The 12768-nt window shown below is 45.8% G+C and overlaps 1 protein-coding gene across 1 annotated transcript in view; it reads right to left on the bottom strand.

The window, feature by feature from the left end:
• Positions 1 to 968: 968 nt before the first annotated feature.
• The window catches only part of SKAP1 (src kinase associated phosphoprotein 1), a 251183-nt gene continuing 239383 nt past the window's right edge, over positions 969 to 12768 (bottom strand). Inside the window, exons 12-13 of the mRNA XM_077776878.1 lie at positions 3417 to 3525; positions 969 to 1374 (exon numbers count right to left, since the gene is read on the bottom strand). Coding sequence (XP_077633004.1) covers positions 3424 to 3525 — 102 coding nt within the window. The 3' untranslated portion in view covers positions 969 to 1374; positions 3417 to 3423. The remainder of the gene's footprint in view (positions 1375 to 3416; positions 3526 to 12768) is intronic.

The following is a 12768-nucleotide window of genomic DNA, read 5'->3' as shown; positions in this document are numbered from 1 at the left end:
TAATTCCCGGGTCAGGAAATCTGGAACTGAATGGCTGGCAGAAAATGTTCTGAGGAACTTGGGAAACACTGACAGCATCCCCGTTTGCTCTCCAGCTTCTCTCTCGGTGGTGTGAAACGGGCATCTCACCGCAGGTCTAGAATACGGTTGTCGCAGGGGTGAGGAGGGCTACTGCCAATCCAGGACTGCTCGGGACTGCTCTGAACAGGCAGTTTCAGAGGTAACATTTCTACAGCCGCTCAGTTGTACCTTGCCCAAAATTTCTTGCACAGTGAGTCTGGCCATAACAATAGCTAAGCCTTTACTGAGCCGTTTACTATGTGCCAGGCATTGTTCCAAGTACGCTACACATGCTGACTCTAATTTTCCTAGTGACCCACTGAAATGGAGTCCCCACTAGATTCTAAGGTGGGGAAATTGAGGCATAAAATGTCAAGCAAGTTGCTTGAGAGAACGTATGTAGTAAATGGGGAACTGGGGTTTATTCTCACGTTCTTAACCACCTGGCTTTGCCGCCTCTTCAAGACACAGATAACCTGTACTAGATACAGACAGCAGGGAAAGGAACGGGGCTGTATGCACACAGGACTTCCTCAAAGCACTTCCTTGGTCCTTATCTGGGACTTGTAATGCAAGACACTGTGTGGTTGCTCACCGGGGGCCCGAAAAGGAGCTCTCCAGTGTGCTGACTCCAAGGACTTGCTTCTAACTCTGTCTCATTTCAGAGTCAGCACGTAAGGAAAAATAACCAAGTATGCAGCCAGAAGAAGTCTGGGAAGCCAACCAGAAAGCAGGCAGGCCCGGGTTCCAGAGAGGATTCTGCCCGAAAGGTAACTGCAACTCTCCTTCTCTGCCTGAGTTTGTGTTTTCTCTCTGGCTATCTTCTTCTTTGTTTGGAGGTGACAAGAGTGCCCGGAACCAGCATTTTTGATACCGCTGCAAAAAGAAAACCTGACACTATCACGCACTGCAAAGAACCAAATATGAAGTTTATTTGCGCTTTTCAAGTCAGCTGAAACAACTAGCAACTTCCTCGTCCAAAGGCTTCCTTTTCTCTCACCTTTGTGACAAGCCTGTGGAGAAGGCAGGTGTGGATGTGGGGACATGTTTAAAGGCGGGATGAAAAAGAAAAGTAAAGGTGGGCGAAGCTATGACAGGGCAGGTTTTGTAACCGATCTGCTGACTGTGGCTCTTCCTACTCATCTTACTGGCGGTTTTCAGTTACTGCAAGGTGTCCGAGGCTTGGGACCGAGGCTTGGGTCCGTTCAGTAAAGAGAACAGTCCATGGTGTTGGTGGGGCGGCTGGGGGAGGGAATAGGCACTCTTGATGATCAGTCTCTTCAAAAAGGCAGGACAGAGACAAGGCTATGTGTCCTAAAGGAGGAAAAATACATAAATTTGCTTTTATGATGCAAAATAAAGACGGCATAAAAGGGTACAAAGTAAACGGTGTCCCCCTCCTACCCTCACACTCATGCGCTTTCTCTGTCTTTGGAGGCAACCAGTGTTATTGTCTCTGTCCTTCCAGAGATATCTTTTTTTTTAATTTTTAAAAATGTTTTATTTATTTCTAGGAAAGAGAGAGAGAGACAGCATGAGCAGGGGAGAGTCAGAGAGAGAGGGAGTCACAGACTGAAACAGGCTCCAGGCTCCGAGCTGGCAGTCAGCACAGAGCCTGACGCGGGGCTCGAACCCACGAACCGTGAGATCATGACCTAAGCAAGAGTCGGACGCTTAACCGACTAAGCCACCCAGGTGCCCCTCTGTCCTTCCAGAGATATCTTCTACACCCAGAGGCAACTGGACACTCCCTGGGCGGTTTTAAAAAAGTAATCTCTAGGGGCACCTGGGTGGCTCAGTTGGTTAAGTGTGTAACTTCACCTCAGGTCATGATCTCACAGTTTGTGGATTTGAACTCTGTGCGGGGGGTGGGGGGACTCTGTGCTGACAGCTTGGAGCCTGGAGCCTGCTTTGGATTCTGTTTCCCCCTTTCTGCCCCTCCCCCACTCACATTCTGTCTCCATCTGTCTCTCTCAAAAAATGAATAAACATTAAAAAAATAAATAAATAAAAAGTAACCTCTACACCCAACATGGGGCTTGAACTCACAACCCCAAGATCAAGAGTCATATGCTCTACCGACTGAGCCAGCCGGGTGCCAGGTGTATATCCTTTTGTACGTGTGCAGGTGCAACAATAGGATTAACTCCTAGATGTAGAATTGTTGGATTAGAGAGAATGAGGAGATAAACAACTGTGTCATTAAATAAATGACATAGCAAAGTAGAGTGAATCTGTTTAGATTTGACAGAAAAATCCCAACCTTTCTGCATTCATGGCCAGGAAATAAAGTCCTCATCAGGAAAGTCATAAAGTCAAACCTTGAACGACAGGCCTGAGCTAGTGCTTTACGTTGTACAAGGGCATCGGAGAGTAAGATCTATACTTATGTATCTCCCTCAATGAATCCACGCAGCAGCTGCTGCACACTAGAGTGGGCCCTGGTCTGGAAGATTCCAAGGACAGTTTGTGTCACTGTCGCACAACTCATCCTTCAGCCCCAGTAATACAGGTTGCTCTCATTTCAGGCCGGAAGATGGAGCTCGCGACACCATGCTAGCCTTGGGTACCCTCCAGCAATATCCTAATTCTAAACAAAAACCTCGAAGTTCCAAAGCAACCCCTATTGCTACCCCGCCCAAAGCAAGCACTCACTCCACTGTTTTAAAGATGATGTGGTTGTTGCTCATAAAACACAAGCCATGTTCTTTATTACCTAGAAGCAAATTTGATTATGTTTCATGGGAATCCTCATACTGGAGCCCTAGTCTTGGCCAGTCATACTGTAATACATGGGCATTTGGAGGAAATGGCGCTCTGGATTGAGGAACAGGGGATAAAGAAACCCAGACCCACTCTTGTGGCAGAAATTCCTAGTTGTTCCCAATATGCATTCTCCCTTCTTCATGTATTAACGAATTCTCTCCCCTCTTCACTTTTAAGCTGGACACAGGTTCTACCTAGAATAAGTAGAATAATATCTGTCCAACTTCTGGCCAATGGAATGTAAGCAGTGGTGGGTGCAACATCTGTGAAATGTCCTTAAGACAAGTGGGTGTGTCTTTCTTTCATTTGATCTTTCCTGCCGGGCAGGGTACAGACATGACAGCTGGAGCTGCGGCATTCATCTTGGGCCACGAGGTAAGCTTTAGAATGCTGGCCACACACAAGTGGAGCCAAAAGAGAAGATCTCTGGGGACCTGATACCTTGGATCATTTACCTTCAGATTTTTGCAGAAGAGAAAAATTAAATTTCTATGCTAATTAAATCATAAAGAAAAGCCACTTCACTGGCAACTCTTATTCTTCTCAGAGAGAGGACAGCATGGCCAACAGACTGGCAATAGTTCTGATACCTGGGCTTCATCTTTCTTCCATCTCAAACGCAGTGGTGAGATACTCCTTTGGAACAATCCCAATGAGGCTGTTCAGCTCTCCTACCCACCAGCCATACATGTTATACTCCTGAAACAGGAAAAAAGGATGGTTTCAGCAGGAATTCGGTCACACTTCTGTTCATCTTTTACAGTGATCGCATGGGACAATATGTTTACATTCAACAGTGTAAACCTAGTATAGGTGATGCCATTGCATTGTAAAGAGCATGTCTTTTACGAAGCAGAGTGGATCGGCTACTTCTGAGAAAGTCGGGCACGTCCGAAATGCCAGAGCACTAAAGATATTCAGGGAATCAGGTCACAGTTCAAATCAATAATATTTACCAAGCAAAGTGCTGTTTGAGTTCCCATGAGGTATGTAATGATGGATCAGAGCGTTGCTTCCTCCCCAGGAGCTGAGAGCATATAGAGTAATGGGCTTTGGAGTCAGACAGACTGGGATCTAATCCCCACTTGGTCATTTCACAGCCGTGTGACCTTATGTTCTCCTAGCTTTAGCTTCCTTTTCTGTAAGAGCAGGGATAATATCTCTCCCCTATGTTGTGGGAGTATAATAATCTGATACATAGGAGGTGCTCTAAACATTAGATTCTTCCCCGGGAAGAGGTGGGAGGTTGACAGGTATATTAGTAATGACAGGTAGGACATAAGGGCCCCAGAGAGGGGCAAATAAGAGAGAATGAGAGGGCTTAAAAGAAGGGGTGGTTACAGGGTTGGGAGTGGAGCACCTCGAATACAGAAGAGCTTTTCCAAAAGCACAGTGGATGTTAAACATTATGGGAGTACTTCTGAAAGCACCAGAGAATAGTCTTTCTTTTGATGGAAGTAAAATTTAGGAATACTATAGGAAATATGTATTTTGGTTCAGCTGGCTTTGGGGTACCATGAAGCTGCCTGTCTGCTTTTTTTGCACACCTGGCTGTTGAATTCTACTAGGAAAAAAAAAAAAAGAAAAAGAAAAGAAAGAAAGAAAACCGGGTTGGTGACACAAGAAAATTTCATGATAACTGGGTATCTTTCTGTTTCTTTTTTGATAGAGTATCTCCCCACCTCCAACTCTGCCTCCCCCCTCCTCAGCAGATGACCTCTTTTCCACCTTCAGAAAGGAAAGAGAACCTATCAGATGTGTCAACCTCCAGCCACCAAAAGAGGAACTAATCTGTACGGACAACCACCCATCTTTCCCATTAAAGTGGAGGAAGTGTCCCTCCTCTGGTTTAAGACTCTCTCTCCCCATGTGTACTTTGGTTTAAGACTATTCCTCACTACGTGTGTTTGTAACCCTTCCACTTCCTCTATTTCTCAGAGATGAGTTTCTGTGGAGTCTGACCTCAGCCTCTAATGTAAATGGCTCCTTCCATCAGCATGAAATGTGTTCAAGTTTCTTTTATCTTTGAAAAAACTTACTTTTTAATTTTTTTAAAAGCAGAATTTTCTGTATCTTTAAAAAAATTTATTTATTTATTTTTGAGAGAGAGCGAGAGTGCGAGAGGGAGGGGCCAAGAGAGTGGGAGACAGAGAATTCCAAGTAGGTTCTGTGCTGTTAGCAAGAACCCCATGTGGGGCCTGAACTCACAAGCCATGAGATCATGACCTGAGCTGAAATCAAGACTCAGATGCCCAATCGACTGAGCCACCCAGGCCCCATTTGAAAACACTTATTAAATAGTTCCCACCACAGGTCTACTTCCCATTTATTTAAAAAAATTTTTTTAATGTTAATTTATTTTTGAGATAGAGAGAGACACAGAGTGTGAGCAGGGGAGGGGCACAGAGAGGGGGAGACACACAATCTGAAGCAAACTCCAGGCTCTGAGCTGTCAGCACAGCTGTAACCTACGAACTGTGAGATCATGACCTGCGCTGAAGTCGGACGCTTAGCTGACTGAGCCACCCAGGTGCCCCATCTACTTCCCATTTCTACTAGTCTATGCTAACCGCTAATTCACAGTCACACTTACTGAAAAGACTTTACTTCACTGTCTACCCCAAGTTCTTGCTTTCTATTCAATCTTTAAGCCACTCTACTCAGGCTTCTGTTTTTATCACACCACGTATACATTTTCCCCAAGGTCTCCTATAACCTTCTTATTGCTCAGACTGGATGGTACTTCTCAGTCTTTAATTTACTTGATCTTTCAGCAGTACTGGCACTATGGACCCTTATTAAGGCATTTTCTTCTCTTAGTTTCTATGATAATTACACTCTCCTGGCTTCTTTCTTACCTCCTTTGTTGCTTCTTCTCATTCTCCTTTGCATCCTTCTCTACCCTTCCTGTTAGTATGGTTGTTGCCAGTGTTCATCCTGGCCCTCTTCTGACTTACTGCACTTTCCCTGAGCAACCTTATATACGTCCATGCTTCAGCCGCCATGTAAATGACTCACAACCACAGCCCCAGCCCGGATCTAAGTGTTGGATCATATGCACCTAATACACAAGTGCATATATTAAGCTGCTCAAACTCAATATATCGTAAAGTTGTTCCATCATCCTGCCTGTATCTCCATTCCCACTCCCAAACTATCTTTACCTCCTGTGTTCTCCATCTTAGTGAGAGGTAGCACCATGCACTCAGTTAATCAAGCCAGAAACCCAAGAGTCATTTCCAATTTCACCCTCCTCTTCCAGTCAGTCCTTGAGTTCTGTAGATTCTTTTCAAAGCATTACCGGAATCCATGCACTTCTCTCCATTCCCATTGCTGATACCCTGTTCTTGTCATTGTCATCTCTCATGAGGACTACAGAAACGACCCCCACAATGGTTTCTGTACCTCCATTCTTGTCCCTCCAATCTTGTCTTCATTCTGCAGCCAGACTCCTTTTAGTGCACACTGATAATATCACTGCTCTGTTGAAACCTTTAAGTGGCTCCCCACTGCCTTCCGTCAACGTCTTAACGAGAGTGGACGAGGCTGAGGCTGTGCATGACCTGGTCTCTCCCGTTGACTGCTCAGCATTGACGTGCACCCCCTAAATCTAGTGGACCCTTAGTAAAACAGACTTTGGCTCAGCTATTCCCATGGGTCACAGGCTCTCTTACCTTGAAGCCTGTCCTCAGTCTCTTTAGCTTCTACTTCCCTCCTCCCTCCTAAGCAGCCTTCAGATCTCAATTCCTGGGTGTCTCTAGACTCTCTCGGAGCCTCTCTTTGCCACTCTCTGTGTGGGGGCCCCAGCGATGTGGTCCACAGTACTGTGCCCTGTGCTTCCCTGGAAATGAGTTCATCTCACTGCCTTGTATCTGCCTGCCTTTGACTCAGTGCCACTCACTAAGGGGAAAGTTCTGTGAGAGCTGAGACCTTGTTGGTTTTGTTTGCTGTTCCACTCCCTGTACTCAGCATGGTACCTGGCACAGAATGGGGCCAAAAAATACTTGTTAAATGAGGTTATGAAGAAAGGAAGGGAGCAGTGGGATTTATTCAGTTGAGCAGATTTAGTTACAACTAACTCCGAGATATTCCCCTGGTGATTGAACTGGTTGTGGCAGGAAGAGAGCAGCTGCCTTTGGAGACACTTTCCCCCAGTGGCTCCCTAAATACCATGAAGAGAGTCTCAGATGCCATAATGAGTGAGACTGAGTTGATCCTACAAAGAACAGGGAATTGGCTTTTGAAAACTAGTTTTTTAAAAAAAATTTTTTAATGTTTATTTGTTTTTGAGAGAGAGAGAGAAAGAGACACACACACACACAGAGACAGAATACAAGCAGGGGAGAAGCAGAGAGAGAGAGGGAGACACAGAATCTGAAGCAGGCTCCAGGCTCCCAGCTGTCACCACAGAGCCCGATGTAGGGCTCAGACTCACAGACCACAAGATCATGACCTGAGCTGAAGTCGGACACTCAACCAATTGAGCCACTCAGGCGCCCCTGAAAGCCAGTCTTAAATAAATGAATGTATCTACTACCCAGTACGCCATCTCCCCATGCCTTCTCATTCCTTCCGTCCCTCAGGCCAGCTTCTCCCTACCATCTGCACTGCCTTGTGGGAAATTACCCAGAGCTCCTTGGCCTCTGCCTGTTGGGACGATTTAAGCTCCTCTCCGTACAAATTATGTTATTGTCCATTTTCCAACACTGAAGTTAGGGCAGTTTCCGCCTTAACTTTTCTTGTAGTGTTGCCTTTTGTTTAGTGTGTTGCTGGAACACCATTCCCATAAAGCCTTGCTGTGAAAGGGAACATGTACTCTGCCTTCCTCTTGCACAGTTACCCATAAACCCCTCCTCACAGGGCAGAGGGTGGGCACAACATTGTTTGACAGTCTTCTGATCAAAGTCAACTTTCTGAAACATGTGTGAAGTGTGGTCTTCCACCCGCCATATGGTGTCATCTTCATCACCTGAGGGGCTCAGATCAGGCAATCCCTCCCTAGGGATAGGTCAAGACTCCTCCTGACTTGGACTCATGCTTCGTTGCATCTGCCTTTGGCCGTCATGCCAGGAGTAGGGACTGAGCCTTGGGAAGGTGCTCTCTGCCAACTTGAAGAGGGTGCAAACAGGGAGCAGATGAGCCTCAGCAGGGCACCTGCAAAGGCCAGGCTCCCAGCCAGCGGGCTCTTGCTCGAGGGGAGCACTGACCCTGCCGACCGCAGATGTAGTAGCCCCACCACAGTGGTGAGACCCGCAATGAGTGAAATCAATTCTTTGCCCTTCAAAACAAAAGAGCAGGCAGAGCGTAAGGAGGATGGCACAGTCTCAGAGACCATAAGCATCCTGCTGTGGGAGCCTAGGAGCTTAATCGAGGCACCTACAGGTCTTGGGATCTGACTGGCTTTTCCAGATTTCATCCCTTGGTTGGAGACGCAAAAAGGGCTGCAGGGCCTGAGATGTTTAAAGCATGAATGGAAAATTTCTAGCCTTCTCTTCCACTACCACCCCCCATGCATTGCCCCAGCCCAGTCTGAACACCACGAGGTATTTTAAAATAATTTCTACTTTGATGAATTGCTGGGGAGTCCACAATTGCTCATAATCAAAGGGAGAAAAATGCAGATGAGATCCGGCCGAGAACTATCACCACCAAACGTTCATTTCACTGCACAGTGCCAAAAAGAATTAAAACAACATTAAACTCACAGCAATCATGTTTAAGCCCTCGTTTCCAAGTGCCAAATTGCACCACTCTGGATCATACAGATGTTCGTTAATTATGCTAATTTTTATTAAACTATTAAAATGGAGAGAGTACTGGCTCAGCCAGGCAGACCCCAGCTCTGAATGAACTCTGCTCTTGTGTAGAGGTGCTCATTTACTGCATTTTTATTAAGTTGCTGATTCTTGGATTTTAGTTTTGAGATGGCAGAGAGAACTGAATTCCTGGGATCAACGTTTTCAATAAAGTTTGACTTCTCGTGCCCAGATGTTTGGAAAACCCAGAAAAAGTGCTGAGATGCTCCCGAGAGACCCGAAATCCTCAACATGGAAGTGTTTCTACCTCCAAGGTGGGGATACACGCCCACAATGTTAAGGAATCAGAACCGTACAGGCTCCCCAGTCCTTAACTCTATATACATCATGTATCGTAGAGCTAAGAGGTTAATTACACAAAATTGTTAACTGAAGATGCTTTAGATAAGAATATAAAAAGCTGTTTTTAAAAATGTTTTATTTATTTCTGAGAGAGAGAGAGACAGCATGAGCAGGGGAGGGTTAGAGAGAGAGGGAGACACAGAATCTGAAACAGGCTCCAGGCTCTGAGCTAGCTGTCAGCACAGAGCCTGATGTGGGGCTCGAACCCACGAACCGTGAGATCATGACCTGAGCTGAAGTCGGATGCTTAACCGATGGAGTCACCCAGGCGCCCCTTGTTGTTGTTGTTGTTTTTAAAGCAAACAAACCCTTTACATCGACACTTGCTTCTTGTCATCACAGAGTCTTTTTAGGAGATTTTCACTCAAAAACAGTACAATGTGTGGTTTGTTCTCATCATTAATATTTCGAGGCTTGATTAAATATCCGTCTCCCTCAACACCAACCCTGTCCCACCTCCTTGAACTCCCCACACGAAGGATCTTAAGAGTAAAGGCTGGTTATTTGGACTCCCTTATCTGGTTGGAGAAGTTATTGGCCTAGATGAGCAGAACATTGAGTGAACTTGAAATAGACACAGCGCTCACCATCAGCAACAATCAAAAGTGTTTATGGGGGATTGCACACTGCCATAAAAGGATTTATGCTGCTAATCTCCATCCACAAGGAAAAAAACCCAACCCTACCAAACCTGCCATAAAAAGAACAGCAAATTCTATAAACAAAAAGCAGTATGGCCACCAACCACGGGCACGTCGCACAGCTTGACTCTGCCTCCAGTGGTTTCCTATTGCTGTTTATGGTTTCAAGACTATCATGGACCTCCTCGGTGCTCCTCCTGTCACAGGGCCCTGAGTCCCTGTGTGGTGCTGCAAATACCCTGTCAGTAGGTGTCAGGGGATATCAGGGGGAAACCAGCAGGCGCCTATCATAAGCCTTAAAAGAGATTAAATACCCCTACTTCGTGATTGCTACGTTTTAATTTCTCTCCTCCCTGCTGGTTCCTATTTGTATAAGCTCTTCCATGGCTCCCCTGGAGTAGCACAGACATGACCTGGAATGACCATCCTGTCTTGGGATAAGAATTCAATTTCTAGGCTCAGTGAATCCTAGGCTGTTCCAACAAAAGGAAAGCACCATCCTCTAGGGCACAGATTCTTAAACTGGAGTCTGTGAAGCCCCTGGCCTGTCCATGGATGGACATGAAGGGGTCTTTGGGTCCGTTGAAATTGGTGTAAAATGCTGTGTGCATGTGTACATGTGTCTTGTCCCTGGGCTGAGGTCCAGAACTTTCGTCAGATGCTCGAAGGGTTTATGAACCCTCTACGGTTGATGAAGCAGTGCTCTCGGGGGAAAATACAATGATCTCTGTGGCCTGGATCTGCACTTTGGTCCAGTTTGGCCATCTCCATCCACCCTTTCCCCAGCCTCCGCTTCTCAAAATCCAGTGGAAGGAAATCAAGAATCCTTGTTCCTGCCATGCTGGCTTTCCTAGGCTTCAGCCTTCCAGCTGCAGAGTCTGTTCCTTCTTCTAAAGCTGACCAGGCTTGCTCATTCCTTCTAAGGCACTATCTCTCTTTCTCTCTTTTTTCTTTTATTACTGACATATAATAGATGTACAATGTTTTATTACTTTCTTTTTTTTTTAATGTTTTTTATTTATTTCTAGGAGAGAGAGAGAGACAGCGTGAGCAGGGGAGGGTCAGAGAGAGAGGGAGTCACAGACTGAAACAGGCTCCAGGCTCTGAGCTGGCAGTCAGCACAGAGCCCGATGCGGGGCTCGAACCCACGAACTGCGAGATCATGACCTAAGCGAAAGTCGGATGCTTAACCGACTAAGCCACCCAGGCGCCCCATTGTTTTATTGCTTTCAGATGTACCACTAAGGCACCATCCCTTTAACTGTGACTTAAAAGTTGTGCTGTCTTCTCATTGCTCCCATTCAAATCCACGTGATGGCTTTGGGAGCAAGCCACTTGCCACAGTCTACCCTGAGAATGTTCCTCACAGAAATGTTCTCTGTTCACATTGAATTGGGCTTCGATAAGCCTCCACGGAACAAGATTCTCAGAATATGTCTCACATTTTGCTCTTTTAACCACCAAAGTTCACTATATCAGTGCTTGTAAATAAGAGAATTCCTCTTCAAGAGAACAATCAGTCAGCCCCTGACATGAAAGATCGATAGATGCTTGATATATGTATGGGAAGGGCCAATCAATCACAGAATTATTGGTTTATGATTGCTTATTTCTCTTATCAGTGCTGGTGCATCCGACATCATCATTAGTAAAGATGGGAAATTCGAATTCCTGAGCAGAGTAGATTGTAATATTCCACGGTCAGCCAAAAACATCGTATTTTTACTCTTGGATTGGCCCTCAGTTTCTCTACTCCTAAAATTCAGCTTTGGAAATTTAATGCTTTCTGAGGAGGTCATAAATTATTAAATAAATTGAGGGCTCTAACTCAGCGCCCTTCCAACTGCTGAGGAAAGCAAGGCGGGGGACAGGGATCGTTCACCAAAGACAAGCAGGTGCCTGCTTTTCAGTAGAAGAGATTTTGTGGAGAGATTGTGCAGAAGGAAAAAGGAAGTGGTCAGTCGGGTGGATGGTGGGGTTTGTGATGCTGGAAGCTGTCAGAGGACCCGAGTGCTAAGTGCTCGGCTGAAACCTTGGGTAGCTTGGCTGCCTCCTGGGCTGTTTCACACCATGTTTTAAGTTCTTGGCAGTCACTTTCTCTTTTTTCCATTATTCAGAGTTTTGGTCTATAAATCATAAGAATGAATCGTTAAATTTGTCTCAATTGAACCAGTTTTATTTATTGTTACATTTCAGGGAATTTGCTAACTTGGAGGTTGATGGGCCTGGACTGAGGAGGAGGGAAAGGTATGTGAGTGTGAGAAAGGGGGTGCAGAAAGGTTGGGTGGTCAGCGACAGCATGTGGGCGGCACAGGTGACGACTGTACATCTGAGAGTTGGTGTTCTGGGGAGGACTGTGTCAGCTAGATGGAGGGTCCAAGAGCACTGGAGTGCAAGGGGGAAATTCAGCCACAAGTCTGGAGCTCATGTCCTAAACTGGGTGTGAGTGGATAAGGATCACATCGAGGCCAGGCTCGTACGCAGGACCGCGTGCACAGACTGGACATTGCTGGTGGTGACAGGGTGTGCAAAACACAGAGTGTGCACGACAGAAAAATCGTAAGCTGTGAAGGTAAGAGGGAAGGTGAGAAGAGAAATGAGAAAGACACACACGACTTGAACTTTGCCTAAAAGAGAGGAAGGATAAAGGGAAGGTAAACACTTTGCAGATGGGAGAAAACAAGGTGCCAAGTGCAGAATTCAGGAACAATAGAGACGGCAGCCTTTTGGAGCTGATAGAATTGTGATACCATGTGAGACCAGCGTATTAATATGTATTCCATAAACTGCAGCTAGCAGCTCCGCACAGCTCTGTTTTGCTCTGACCGCAGTACCAGCCTCAGGCACCACAACACAATTTGGAAACAATGTGACGGAAATGTTTAATCTGCTCGGCCCATCTGTGCTGCGTATTTCTCCAGATCTCCCTGAGAGAGGCGCCTTGAATCTCCACATTGCCTTTAATATTCTCCTAAATCACCTCCCCACTGCACTTCAAGGGCCATTGCTACAATATCACAGGTTCATNAGGAGGGCACAGGCCAGGTTATTTTTTATTTTAAAATAATTTCCAGAGATTGTCTTTTCTGCTTTCTTAAAAAAAAAGAAGAAGAAGAAACGTTATTCCACGATTGCCGTAAGGT

Source organism: Crocuta crocuta, unplaced genomic scaffold (genome assembly GCF_008692635.1).
Source record: "Crocuta crocuta isolate KB4526 unplaced genomic scaffold, BGI_CrCroc_1.0 scaffold352, whole genome shotgun sequence".
Lineage (NCBI taxonomy): Eukaryota > Metazoa > Chordata > Mammalia > Carnivora > Hyaenidae > Crocuta > Crocuta crocuta.
Note: the sequence above shows the minus strand (reverse complement) of the source record. Positions and strands in the feature narration are given on the sequence as shown.